Source organism: Orbicella faveolata, unplaced genomic scaffold (assembly GCF_042242905.1).
Source record: "Orbicella faveolata isolate gen_17 unplaced genomic scaffold, um_ofav_v1 contig_14, whole genome shotgun sequence".
In the NCBI taxonomy this organism is placed as follows: Eukaryota; Metazoa; Cnidaria; class Anthozoa; order Scleractinia; family Merulinidae; genus Orbicella; species Orbicella faveolata.
In genome coordinates this window covers 23,198,395-23,212,990 of record NW_028301541.1, presented here as the reverse complement: position 1 = coordinate 23,212,990, position 14,596 = coordinate 23,198,395, and the positions used below count along the sequence as shown (strand labels likewise).

Sequence of the window (14,596 nt, the reverse complement as noted above, 5' to 3'; positions counted from 1 at the left end):
GCTCCAGTAAAAAACAGCATTAAAGTCTTTCTTTCCCAAACTCAAAGTTTTTATTATTTAGTTTAATTTGATATCATTTTGTCCATTGCGATATCCTCAGTTGATTTCCTGAATTATTGTCGCCTTGCTTGTTCATTCAGCAGTTCATGTGTTGATGATTATAGAATTTACCTAAGTGTGTGATAGATTAGTTTGCTTGGAAATGCAGCCGGGTTATTAAGTGTTAAACTTTGTTTTGATCAATAGTGTGATTAGGCAAACATTAAGAGAAATTAGCTTGTATTTGCGGAAAATTCTGAAAGAGATGATTTTGAATACGATTCCAATATCTCTTATTGGCTCGTAATGTGTATACATGCTTTACAATGTGGTGTTTTTAAACTCAATATTAACCTCACTCGAGGGTGACACTGTTTAAACATGTGAAAGACTGAAGTTCAGTTGAAACTGAATTCAGAATAGACCAGCAAAGGTTCAAAATTTCCGTTTGATAAATACCTAGTTTTAAGGGCTTGATAAAATTTGCAATAAATATTTACATTTCTTTTTACATTGTTTTTATTCTTCTATTTCCCATTGTGTAGGTTAACTCTCTAAAGGAAATTGGGTGATCGGCAGTTTTCATTGTGCTTTGCTATTGTGTTGGAAAAAGAAAAGAAAATTGCAAAATATCCGGTGGCCTTCAAAACATCTTAGCGGTTCCAGTACAGGTTGGAAAACATGCATATGACCATAAACAACTCGGCAAACAGATCCAGCATTCTCGATGAAATCACTAAACCGGGAGGAAAATATGATTTAAAAATTTATCACGTGTTTTGCATCAGTATTGCAGTGACTGCCTTCCTGGCGAATTTCACTTTATGCCTCCTTCATGCTTGTTGCAAGAGACTTCGTCGTTCTAAAAACATTTTTCTCATCACTCATTACGTCGCCAACACTTTTCAAACGTTAACAGCGATGGTGTTTTTCTCCTGGCCAAGCAATGGCAACGCTCTAGTTTGTTTGTTAAACGTCTTTTTCAGCTGTTCTGTTTTATGTATTCCTGTGATATCGCTCGTGACTTTGTTTAAAACTCAGTGGGTGAATCGATGTCCATCTTATTTATCAGGGAGTCGGCGCTCTTATGTCTTGGTGGTGATTATATTGTTTATAGGAGTAGGCGTGGCCGTACCCCCATTTCTCGGATGGGGGTCGCCTATTTTGGTGTCCAAATATCCATTAAGTATCTCTATATCTTATGCAGTGTTTGCTGGATGCTGTTTGAGCTTAGGACCATTGCTGATAATTTGTTTTACAAATTACAAACTATTTTCTCGTGTTCGAACTTATGAACGGCGTGCAAGGAGAGAGACTGGACCCCGTTGTCTTGGACTTGGAAGAATGAAATACGAGCCTAGAAGAAGAGAAGGTGAAGCGAAATGGGTAACGATTCTTCAAATAATTGCTTTTGTTCTTTGCATTGTCCCAATTTCTGTGGAAAACATTTTAGAGTCTTTCGTTCCACACATAATGCCCGAAGCTTTGAAATACTTGTTTACTTGTCTCGCTCAAGCGTATTGCGCAATGTCTGCCATTCTCTATGGGCTCACAAACAGAAAAGTTCGTCTGGCATTCAAGTGTTGCTGTTATCAGAAAACCTTTGTGATTCAACGACAGCCACGGAAAAAACGAACACGAGAGAAAATGGGCGAGGGCTGTTACCGTATGGGAACAAAAGATGGATCCTTTGTTATTCAGCTGGCAGATCAGTCATGCGACGAGCTCACAGGAGCAAAAGATCTCGACTACGCTGGGCGTGAAAGATTTGTTCGATTCACTGGTGTATCTACGGACTTTTCTACGAATGCCGCAATTGATGACGTTTCGCTCCCGCAGAGAGCTATCGTCAAAGAGAAAAGACCGATAACTACTGAGTTTGCGCCAATAAGGAGGCATTCTACACTCAGAAAACAAGACGAAGAATCATCTAGAGCTAGACGAAAATACGTCGACAGCGCGAAAGTTCGATTTGAAGCTAAATATAGCGACAAACAACGGAAGAAGTACATAGCAACTCCGTCAATAAAGCGCATGCGTCAGATCAAGAACTCGATGTCCAACATGTCCGAAACCGATCTTCAATCCAGCTTAGCAAGTTTAAGTGGATATGAGTTTGAAACACAGCAACACAAAGCGCCTCATTTTACAAATTACAGCGATCCCATGCGGTCAGCAGGATTCAGACAAGTTTTGACTGGTAAAGGCAAGAGAACGCGCACGTACTCCCTCGACAGAAGCGAAAAATACAAACCTGCTACAAGGGCATTCATGGAGAAACGGTTCAGCATAGATAGTGATAAAGCCATAAGGAATGGAAACAAAATGTAGCAGTCTATGTGCAGGAACAGCCGCTATTCAACCACAGCTGAACATTCGCCAACGGTCAGCTCCTGTACTGTACACGGACACTTATTCATGGTCCCAGCCAGATAAGAGTACTGCATTTATAACCTCCCCTAGTCGGGTCCCACACCTCTCCAAAGCGTTAGCTGACACTTTCCTTTGTCGCCAGCAAATCCGCATATGAGAGGTCCGATCTGATTTTTAGGCTGGCTAGACTTGAGTTCTTAAACTTCTGTACAATAACTATAAGTTGTTCAGTTCGTCTCAGATCAACAAAGATCTAAGAATTTTAGTGAGCTAGCCCACGTCCTGAGAGACTCAGTCTGCTATTCGAAACCCTTTTTCCACGTAGCTCTACAGAGATGCAAGAGCTGTATCCGATTGCTTGTTACTTGCGCGCGAAAATTCAAACTCGAGGAACAAACAATCAGAGACGCTACGCGGATCTCCTTAAAGCTACGTCATCAGAATGGAATTTTTAGAGTCCAGTGTCAGACGTGTCTTGAGCTAGGGAAGAAGACGAATGTCAACTTTATCTCGAGAACTAAGCTTTTACTCTTTATTTACACTGTATATATAGATAAGTGTTTCAATTTTTTGCACATAATTATAACGTTTTGTGATGAATCTTATTTCGGAAACACTGTTATTCGTCGTCAGCTACATTAAATGAACAATGTTACTACAAATCTCTTGAATGTTTCGAAGATATGATAGCTAGACGATTGACATTGCAAAAGCCAAGTATCTTAAAGTTTCCCCTTAAAAGAGGCGGTCATGTTTAAGCTTTAGTCGTCAAAAAATTGTTTAGAAAGGACCATTCTACGGTTCTTCCAACCACATTTTTTTTTAATCTGTTGTCTAAGTTTGCGACAAGGCTGGAAAGAGCACCTTGCAATATTGCACACTGGCTACGCTTCCTGTTGTCATGCTGGCAAATAGTGAAAATGTGGTTATACGGAGTCATAAAATGTTACCAGACGTTTGTATACATTTGGGATAAATTTGCCCGCACCCTCCCCCCAGCATACAAAGGTCTGTAAAACTCTTCGCCTTTGAGAAGCTATGTCTCACAATCTTTGCCATTTTACTAACATTAAAGTGCTCTGTCGATATTGACCATTTTACCTACTTGGGCAAGGTAATTGAGTTAAAAAACAAACAAACAAAAAAGCACTGAAAGGTATGTTGGGCGTGGGGTGAGGCACATGTTTAGCACCTGAAGCTATATCTACTGAAAAACTGTCAGCTGCATGGGTTGTTGACCAACCGTTAGGTCAAGATGCCTGGATCGGATTTTGGCCAAGTTCTTGTTTGGCTTGTTTACGGACCAAGACAGAGTCGAAGTCCATAAACACGCAAAAGAAAAGAACAAGCTTGGTCAATAAAGAATGTATTTATATATGGAAAAAAGAACACTATTTCCTTGCGGGATACAGCGGAATTGAAAATCCCAAGCTGACAAGATAGTGCCATCTTGCCGGCTCAGGTAGCCAATCTCAGCGCAGGATTCGGTTCATCTTACCCACTCACGGAGCTAACCATAAAATAAGACGTCTTGTGGAAGAACAAAACTGATTTCAAAGTTTGATGGGAGTTTGTCACCAAACATTGAAGTGTGATGACATTAGTTTCGGTCATCAGTCGTTCCAGCCCATACAATAGAGGTGTAAGGCTTTCGCATCATTCCTTTTTTCCAAGTCAGTTGTTTTCTTAGCCGCTTAATGTACATAGTAAATGTCGAATAATACGATCCCACGAAATGGTCAGCATGCGCACAAATGAGCTGCTCACACAAGCCTAACATGTCCTGAGTGACAGCAGGGTTTACGTTTCCAAGTCGCAACTGATCACTGAAGTCTTCAGCGAAAAATAAATTGTACCCTGCGTCACTAAATGGTTTAAACCAAGTTTTGTCTTCTTCGTCGGTGGCAATGTAAAGAGTTTTTGTTAAATTCACTGCATCTCGCATGTTTAGTTGCTGTAACCAATACTCCTGTTTCATGTGAAAACTTGTCGGATGATCGGTCCTGCGCACGTGCAATGCATTAAAAGGGTGACCCATCATTTTCAGGACATCCGCGACACGTTGTCGAATGTCCGGCGCGAAACGAATGTATCGCATTATCCACGCGTGTGTGTTTAAAACGGTTGTCTTATCAAAGAAAAGAAGCTCTCTAATATACAAAGATCCTTCAGAGAAATACAGCATATCTTCCGTTCTGTTTGACAACTCATTCCAGATTCCCCACACAGGCCTAAAACTTGTGTTGCCATAATGTTTCAATTCTGTTTTGCAAATGCGGCGATAGAGTGGCAAGTCTCCATGGATGGGTAGATTTGTTTCCATATGTCGCTGAAGGAGTCTCGATTTTTCTCCCTCCGTCTCCTTAGGAATGGTATCAACCCATATTCCTACCAGCCCGTTGTGACAAACTCGATGCCATCTCAAATGTTTGTATTTCTCTAGAAACTCCACATGACTTGAAGTGACCTCTTTGACAGGAGTAAGTCTCGACAATTCTTTTAAGTCAATTACTTTAGATAATGGCAGAAGATTAACTTCAGGAAGCATGTTGTATATTTCATAACCTGCAGACATTTTACGCTTTCTTTTCAGTCGAAGTATTTCCTGGTGAGGTGCTAAAGGGTGAACAATAAGAGTTCTATTCAACAACTTGGCCAAAACAACCGCGTTTTCGAAGGCAACACGTTGGTTATTCCATCCCCCTCCAGGTGGTTGATAAGACAGGTATTTCATTTCTTGGTTGTTTTCACATAACAGTCGCCCGTCTATATAAATTTTCTGTTCAGATAAACAAAACATTTCGCTCAGGGATGCAGTCCATAGATTCGAAGATTTGTGGGTAAATTTCATCATCGTGTATACAGTCACGAAAATTGAACAAGTAAAGATAAAACACAGGACTCTTTTCTTCAATAGCATAACCATCACAACACGCTGTTGACCTTTGAAGGCAACACATTTCAGTTTCCACATGATGATTCGAAGCATTGAAATAAACCAAGCGATGTAATACCTGCTTGCGTTGTTCTTGAGCGAATGGACCAAGTTGTTTCGGTTCATATACAACGGCAAATAACGAGGCCTGGAAGGTTTCCTGTCCATTTTTCTGGTTCAAATGCTTCGTGGGTTTTGGAGAGTTATAACCGGAAGAAAATAGGTCAACCATGAAAAAAATTAACTCATCCATGACTTCATCACAGAGTTTGTCCCGGCTGCCGGGCTTTTCCTTGTGGTGAAATTGTTGTTTATGAATAACTAGACGGTACAGTTTGTGGTTAAAGAGAACACACACAGGTGTTTTACACACTATGGGACTTTTGCTTTCAAAGCCCGGGACTGATCTCTGTCAACTCTTGAATTTTTTTTTTTATCAACTTGAGGTTAATAAAACTCACCGCTGTCAAGAATCTCGATAGGTGACGCTTCGAGTTTTTCAGGTTAGAAATTAAATATCTTTTTGTTGGGTTTGAGTATTTTTCAGCCAATCTTGGTGATTTTCTGAAATCAAAGATTTTTAGAAATCCAAGATCGCGGCCAGCGTCGTTCCCAGGGCTTTTTCTTTAAAAATTCATGGGAACGAGGTTGCCAGATGGTGAATGCAAGATGGCGGCTGTTGACTTCGGAAATCAGACGTAATTTCCACGTCAAATGACGTCATATCAAATTTTCACTCTGAGTGCCGGTCTATAAATGAAACCCTAGCTTGCGTGACCATTGAGATGAAAGCTATTGAGCAATACTTTAATGTGGTACTGTTTATTATGCTGTACAAGTTGGTTTTAGCTTTTAAGTCTTTGGACGAAATCCTAGTCTGTGATCATTCAGATGAAAGCTACTAAGCAGTTCTGTCATGTACTTTTAGCTTTCTGGTGAAATTGCAGTGTGTCGACATTCAAATGAAAGCTTCTGAGAAGTACCTCTACGAGGCGTTTTTCTTCCGTGTTTTTGTATTATTTTAACTGATTTACGTTTGGAAATTTAGTTTAAACATATGGTTACACAATTGTTGATCTTATTTCTCACAACGAAAACCAACTATCGGTGGACTGGGCCCGAATTTTGGAAACGCTGCCCTACCCACTTTGGTTCCCCCCGCCCACCCCCTTTTGTCGATGCATTCAACAATTCGTGAAAGACATGAAACTGCGAGGAAAGCAGACGGCTGGTCTGTGACCAACTGTCTGGAATTGCCCGACTTTTTTGTAACGCTAGTTGCCCCACCCACTTTTGTTTCACTAACCCGCCCACTCTTGCTGATGAAGTCAAGAATTAATGAGACTGCAAGAACAGTAGACAGTGACCGTCTATCTCGATCCTCCATGAGACTAGGCTTGCTTTTCTTTGTAAATGACTATTACCCTGTTTTTTTGGTTTAATTTTATAGCAAGGCGTAAATTTGCGCGATTTTGTGGCGGTTTTTATTCACGGGCGACCATCATAACAAAAACAAAACAAAACAAAAGCAAAAATAAATCAAAAACAAAACAAAACAACACAAAATATTCCTAGTGGAAACGTCGAGTACTAGTGGTATCAATCATTTTCCACCTCTTTTCCGAAAGTTATGCAAAAATTTACTTAGGCGGGAGTTTTCAGTTGTCTCCAAACTAGAAAATGTATTAAATATCCTATGTTGCGCATCCAGGTGCCCGAAAAAAACAACATTTGATTAGTCAGAATCGAAGAGTTCTTCGAAATCGTACTCTACTTTTAACGACAATTATTTGACCGCTTCACATTCAAAAATGTATATTAATAATGGGCAAATTTGTCGGGATCCTCAACGCTGATTCGCAAAAGATCTACACTGGCCAAATTATTTTTAAGCCATATTTGATGCCACAGCGATTCTTGTTTTTATGCAAAGAAACGAAAAGCGTGCTTTCGCATACACAATGGTCGAGACCAGAACACAGATGGCCACGACCGTTTGTCTTCTTTACTTAGGGAATTCATCAACAGTAGTGGGTGGGTTAAAAGATAAAAAGGTTGGCCGAGCAGTGGTGCGATCACTTAGCAGCAGTTGTTTGCCTGCAATCCAGGTCTAGCGGGTTGGCTGTCTAATTACGTCATCCAATGTAAACAGCTGGAAAGATGTTTCTATGATCTCATGGCCTGGTCTAACCGGGTAACATGAGAACGCGCGGCGCAAAGAAATGGTCTTTTGCGCCTCGCTAAATCTTTGTTTTGCACTTTTTGTGTTGTTCTTTACCATTATTATCACTCTAGGATGCTGTTCATGTTGGTTTGATTACTACTCTATGACAGTGGTGGAGCGAAGCAAAGACAACGAGAATTGGTAAGCACGGAAGGCTTCGTTTACAAATATAAAATCAAAGCGCCGAGACCACTAGTCTAGATCGAAATACCATAATAACAAGATTATTCGCTTTCAATCTTGCAGCCAAATACAAATAGAAGACGACAACGTGAAGCCCATTTCCAAGTGAACAAAAAGATTAGCCAAGAAGAAAAATACTTAACAGGTAACAAATTTTTTTTCCTCTGGGCGAGTGTCATGCTAATCTTGTAACTTGTCAGGTAAGGGCGATTTTTTAGGCCAATTGAAATAACTATTTTAAAATCACGATCACTGGAGTTGTTTCTTGAGTCCCAGTTCTTGTTTTATGCCGCATTTCTCTTTGAAAGTTCTCAAAAGCCTTGTGAGAACTATATTCCGTGAGGATTATCTTACGTTCATGGGTGAGCGATCAGGAGTGTTAACATCAGTGTTTCCGGGAATGAGACAAAACCTGCCATAGACCTATACACTAAGCCATAAAAGGACTTGCTTTTTGCAACCTGCTACATGAGAGCAAACCTATCGCCTTGGGCGTTTTATTCCACCTTTGTTTATGACAGAAAGTCTAGGAGCAGTCTGAAAAGGGTTCTGCGGTTTATTTTGTTGTTATTATCGAGCGATAGATTTGTAAGGGAGAATCTCGATGGAGTTCCTAGTACAGTGTGAACGGAACGAGGTCTGTATTCCAGATTCTATCCTATAGACCAACAAGACTCGAGATTTACATGATGTTGATAGATTGTAATTATTTTATATCGCCAAACAAGAAAACGTTACATTTTCCTCGAGAACTCGAACACTGAAAAAGGCCAGCCCTAATGGCAAGTGTATATACAAGTTTTCATTTTGTCTACCCGTTTAAGTCGCTCTTATAGTTTTGTGTTTTCTTACTGCAAGGCTCGCAAAAATCTCTTAATTGTGTTCGAAGTTTGGGTAACGCTATCCAGCGGACAAATCGCTATCCAGCGGATAAGTGTTAACAAATCAAACCACGCTATCCACTGGACAACGATTTATCTGGTGGATAGCGTCATCCACCTTTCTAACTATCCGTGCCTGGTGTTTTGCAAGAGCTAACCTTCGATTTGCCAAAGTTTGCTTGGCCACTTTACGGCGTTTCAGATTGAGTCAGTATAGCAGATGTTCCATCTATGGCTTTCAGAAGCCACTGCATATAGCCACAGTGTTTGTAAATATTGTAACTTTTACGCAGCAAATGCTCCAGTTAGAATGATTTAGCTGCCGGATAAGGTGGGAGAAATCTGGAATTCGATGGATAAAATACTTATCATCAATATCGTTTTAAGCCAATCGTATTCGTAAATTTGGTAGTTTCTAGCGGTTGCGAGAATCGGGTAATTAGCCTGAAATGAATAAATAATTAATTTCAATATGTACCACAAAGAAAGTAGAGTATAACTGAGGTTCTAACTAAGCTGGATCTTACCCCTGTCTCTCACAAAGGTGCTTAAGTCTAACATCCCCCCAAAATTCGAAGTGGATTATTATGGAAAATAATTTTGGCCTCTCACTAAGGATTTGTTCAATAGCTTTGATTCATTTCATGCATGAAAATATCTCCAAGAAATTGAAATGGGTCACACAATAAGACTTTATAAACAGATGTAAAATTATAACCACAGTATTTCAGTGAAGGTTTTTACCTTCAATCGACAAATGTTTCTGTTGTCGATACCTTGAAGCGACAAATCAGCGAGGGGCACGGTGTACCATCACTAGCTTAAGCAAAGTAGATGAGAAACAAAATTCTGTTTTCAAAACAGGTAATGCCATTAAATTCATCTATCTCAATTCACATATAGCTACAAATTACCCGCCAACCATGATTTTCTTGCAAACTATAGTGAAGATTCAACATACCACATGCGCGCAAGTTGATGAAAGGGTTGGTAAAAATATGTCACCTTACTTCGAATAGAAATTAAAATCCCAAGGAATTGGTGCTAATTGAATTTTATCGCAAAGGACTTCAGTTCGAAGACTTTCTTGTTTGGATAACAAAGGTCACGGATTGTTTAATGTCAACTTACGCTTTCAAAAGGTTAATTTTTCTTATTTCTAGAATTAGACTATAGAATTGGATATATATCGAGATTTGGCTCAAGGATGCGAGTTTGCAAACAACATTTTCCATTATATATGAACGAGAATTTCATATTCTACTTCCAGGTCGAAGCTTTTTTTTAATGAAAATTAAGCATAAATTAAGTTAAAGAAAGCTTTTGAGGCCTGAGTTGTTATTCTTAGAATAGTCAATTTATTTCATCATATCTGAGAGTGGAAACAGAGTGACCACCTATCGAGACAAACTGACCCCACCTGTTAAAAGATAACACGCTACCACGTACAACAGAAATAGAACACTCGCTCGAATGGCAATAACAAAAGGCAAACCAAGTTTACATATTTACGAGAGTCCATTGAGTTATCCGCGAACATGACGGCAAGAAAAGGTGTGTGAAATAGAGTGGTCATTTGACTTTTTTCTTCAGTTACTTTTTTGCTTAATCATTGTCTTTGTGGCTGGCCATTAGCCACATTCATTCACTGTGTTTTTCATTAACTACGTTAGTTCGGTTATCAAGGAGTCGTTGTATTAGTTATCACAATAACAATCCGCAAAGTTGTGTTGTATTCCATGATAACTTTTCTTTTGCAAAATTCAACGTAATTTATATTTAAATCATGTGAACAACAATCTCAATTTCCTCCCGCAGAACTAACATTTTATATTAATTTGCGTCACAGAAATTAAATTGCCACTACATTTTGTTAGCTTTGTTAAGTGCATGAAGAAACCTGCGTGTAACTATCGTGTTTACTTTTGAAAACGATGTTGTTTAGTGTGAAGAAATTGGTACAAAAAAAAAATGATTTTCTTTTGTCATAAAATGCAGTATAGTCTCGTTACTCATCTAGCCTTGAAAAAGTTTATTTTTGCTAGACAACTGTCAAATCAATATAGTTGTCTTAATGGTTAACGGGTTGAATTGTTTAAAAGTCTAATGTGTTATAATTTAAAGCAAGTAGCTTTGTCAAGGCATGTCTTGTTTACCTTATGAACACAAAAGTGACAGAGAGATATTTGCCAAGATGGCACAAACGTTTATAGTGCCCAGCTTAATCGTGACCGAATACCACTGATAAGAACAATGGAAACTGCTTATTCTAAATTAGTACTTCCGATGCAAATCATATTAGCACGGTTTCATGCGAAGACATCAATGATCATCACAGTCATATACACAACTTAAGCAGTTGTGAAACTAAAGCCTGCGAAAAAAAAATTTTCAGGCTTTAGTATCACAACTGCTTAAGTTGTGGATATAACTGCGTTGATCATTGATGTGTCTTCGTATCTTTCTTCACGGGATCAAACATAAGATATTTCATATATTCACTGGCAAGGTGTCATGTGTTGAAAGCCTAGTTAAAAGTTCTCAATTTTTTTCCTGTATAGGTTGCTCTCACTTTCTAAGACCAAGTACAGTTCCTAGCCTTCCATTGAACACCAAACAGTCGAAGCGAAGATCTTCATCCAATAGACTTATTGTCCTTTGTATATTGTATGCACTGTGCTGGATAAAGCCTGTGGCGCATGCGCACCACTGGATACCGAAGAAACACGAAATGAATCACAACGTCCATGTTGGACTGCCATACATCGTAAGAGGTCAACCGTTTTCACAGAAAATGCGCTTTGAAGTGGTTTATGACGACAGCATCGGCGATTTAGATGAAGAGAAATATGGTTTAATCACAGGAAAACTCATACCCGAGGCAGTAGATTACTTCCATGAAGCTTTTAGCGTAAACCCTGCCAGACTCCCCATAAAACTACAAAGAACTTGTAAAAACAATGCGTACTTTCTGAAGGACATCAAAGGCGACAAGGCGGGAGATGTTCAGTTTTGTAAGCTAGATTGTGTTAACACGCAGTGCGGACCTGTAAATGTGCCTGCTGACCACTTGGATCAGTGTCGCGTGTGTGACGAAGAAGGTATCAAGTGTTTTAATGTCCCGGGTGAAGAGTGGGAGTCTGGAATTGGTGTGGACTCACGGGATTTTATACTGTACGTGTCTTGTATTCAAACGGATCACTGTAATCTTGCCAATGCTGTTGCATATGCCTCCTACTGCCAGCAGGAGCATGCTCTTGATCGACCTGTTGCTGGATTTGCGAACATTTGCCCCAATCGTCTCGACACAGACCCGAGACACTACCCGAATCTTTTGTCAACTGTGAAGCACGAAATATTTCATGCGCTGGGATTTAGCGCGGGACTTTTCGCATTTTACAGAAATGAGAACGGCGTGCCTTACACGCCGAGAGAGAAGCATGGCTTGCCTCCGTATAACGAAAAGTACGGGCTGTATCAATGGAATTCAAAGATCGTGAAAAAGGTGGAACGAAAAAACTGGGCAACACGACACGGAGATATCACGCATCAAGTGCACATGATTGTCACTCCTCGAGTAAAAAGGGAGGTACGAAAGCATTTTAACTGCCCGAGCTTAGAAGGAGCAGAGATCGAGAACCAAGGAGGGGTGGGAACGGAATATACACATTGGGAAAAGCGTTTGTTCGAAAACGAAGCAATGACTGGCACGTACACACAGAATCCAGTTTTCTCAAGGATTACGTTTGCCCTGATGGAGGACACGGGATGGTATAAAGCTAACTACAGCTTGGCGGATGAACTTGACTGGGGCAAAGAACTCGGCTGTCTTTTTACTAAGGCAAGCTGTAAAACGTGGATGGAAAAGCACCTACGGAAAAAGAAATCTGCGGTGCCTTTCTGCTACGCCATAAAGAAAACTCCACTTCATATGCGTTGTACGCACAGCAAGCTGTCAGTAGCTTTGTGTAATCTTCGTAAGTACAACAGGGCTCTCCCTGAGGAGTACCAATACTTCAATCATCTGCCAATCAGTGAAACGAACCCAGACGAAGATGAACCAGTTGGTTTAGTTATTCGAGACACAGCATCTTATGGTGGTGCTGTTCCTTTAGCGGATTACTGTCCATTTTACCAGAAGTTCACGTTAACAGGGACGGACGGCGCGAGACGCGAGACTACCTGCACGATGGAAGAAAACGCTCCCGCCATGCTTGATAACTACGCTTTGGAACATTACGGTCCTGGCACCAAGTGTATCGAGCAAGGGCGGGAATGGCTGGCAAAGAAAGGCTATTTAACAAGAACAATGGTAGATTGGGGAAGCGGGTGCTACAAATATCATTGCGATGGAGGATTACAAGTGGAAGTCGCAGGAGAGTTTTACACTTGTCATCATAAGGGACAACATCTTGACATCTCTGGTTCACTGAACGACTGGAAGATAAATGGATCACTGATTTGTCCTTCATGTGAAGAATTCTGCGGCGCTCACAAAGGATGCCCTCAAGAAGTTAAAAGCCTTTCAACAGGAATTGCGTTTGTAGAAGGGGAGAGACCAGATCACAAAAATACTGCACAGAGTTTAACGAAGTCCTCGGTAGAACTCTACTATTTAATAATTTCGAGAATCCTTCTCGCATTTAGCCTAATTATCTTTCTCGTGCCGGACTTCAATTGTATCAACATTTTCAGCTGAAACCAAACTCACAAGACTTAACTACAAAGAATATAGTTTTGATATTAGTTAGGTATGATTTGAAGTGTGGCAGAGATGTCTAGATAATACGATGAGAGGGAGAATAGGCCCTTTGCAGGATCCGGTCACATGGTACGGAATTAATTACGCTGGGACGCAAGTTACGCAGTGGGACTTCCAAAACAAAGGAAAGTCGGGCTGGACTGGTACGAGTTCCTTTGTTTTGGAAGTCCCACTTCGTAACTTGCGTCCCAGCGTAATTAATTCCGTACCATGTGACCGGATCCTGCAAAGGGTGTATTTACTGTGCCTTGCGCAGTGCTGTGAGCCCCAAGTAGGACGGAGCAGTTGTTCACTGCTAGGTCTGTGGATAACTCGATCTGGCAGTGAGTAAATGCTTTGAACACCCGTGAAATTAAGTGTAGTGATTCCATTTCAACGGTAAAAAAGGTGGCTAAAGTATATATACACAGAAAACTGGATACATGTAACGAACACGTGTCTACTTGGCAACCTGACTAAAAAGTCAGCCTACAATAGCTGCGCTTAGCTTGTTTAAAAAATAATGGCCGCAAATATTAATTGTAAAAACTGACCACTAAAACATTTAATTTTAATATCGAACAAGTTGAACGAATGGGAAATTAAAGGACACTAGACAGGCCTTTACTCCTGGCCTGTAGGCAAAGGACCGGGGCAAGAAATCAAGGGCTTTTCAATGCCTTTCCGTCACACAGATTAACTGCAATTTCGCTGACTGACGATTGCAAGTGACCAGTGTGATGTTTTTGCCGCTGGAACTCTCACGAGAAACTTGTCCTCTTAGAGGAAGGTTAGCGGGTATCTTCGTAGCATCAGTTATCTTAATTTCTGAGAAAGCGAAAAGCGCATGAAAGCTTTGGAAATGACTGGAATATAATAGAATACCTCTAACTTTCTAGGACAGGACACGTCTGCTACACAGGCTGGTAAGGCGTGAATACCAATAAACAATATTTTTTTCTATAACCAGTTGTCATGTTTAGTTTAGGCAAGGAAAATAATGGTAGCAGTTTAAATGTTATGACATAGCGCCTAACGTCTTATCGAAGTTGAGAAATGAAAATCACCGGCTATAAACCAGTCAAGTGCGTGCTCCACAGGATCGCATTTGAGAAGAGAAATACATCCTGAAATACGCTGAATTCGAAAGAATCGTAGTGAATTTAGAATGCAAATGTCAAGGAATGATCTGGATCTCCGAGATCGTTCGGAGAGCTGAG

At 40.3% G+C, this 14,596-nt stretch overlaps 2 protein-coding genes across 2 annotated transcripts; one reads left to right on the top strand and one right to left on the bottom strand.

The window, feature by feature from the left end:
* Window positions 1–2,916: 2,916 nt before the first annotated feature.
* On the bottom strand, window positions 2,917–6,164 carry LOC110046165 (uncharacterized). Its single transcript, XM_089287176.1, has one exon. The coding sequence runs from the start codon at window positions 5,513–5,515 to the stop codon at window positions 4,013–4,015; it is 1,503 nt and encodes a 500-aa protein (XP_089143302.1). The 5' UTR covers window positions 5,516–6,164; the 3' UTR covers window positions 2,917–4,012.
* Window positions 6,165–11,200: 5,036 nt separating this feature from the next.
* Window positions 11,201–14,518, top strand: LOC110046112 (leishmanolysin-like peptidase). Its single transcript, XM_020751780.2, has one exon. It carries the CDS (start codon window positions 11,367–11,369, stop codon window positions 13,332–13,334), a length of 1,968 nt encoding a protein of 655 aa, XP_020607439.2. The 5' UTR covers window positions 11,201–11,366; the 3' UTR covers window positions 13,335–14,518.
* Window positions 14,519–14,596: the final 78 nt, after the last annotated feature.

What these genes read in the sequence shown, in the direction of transcription:
- LOC110046165 (XM_089287176.1), bottom strand. Translation starts at nt 5,515, where the DNA reads ATGGACAGGAAACCTTCCAGGCCTCGTTATTTGCCGTTGTATATGAAC.
- LOC110046112 (XM_020751780.2), top strand. Translation starts at nt 11,367, where the DNA reads ATGAATCACAACGTCCATGTTGGACTGCCATACATCGTAAGAGGTCAA.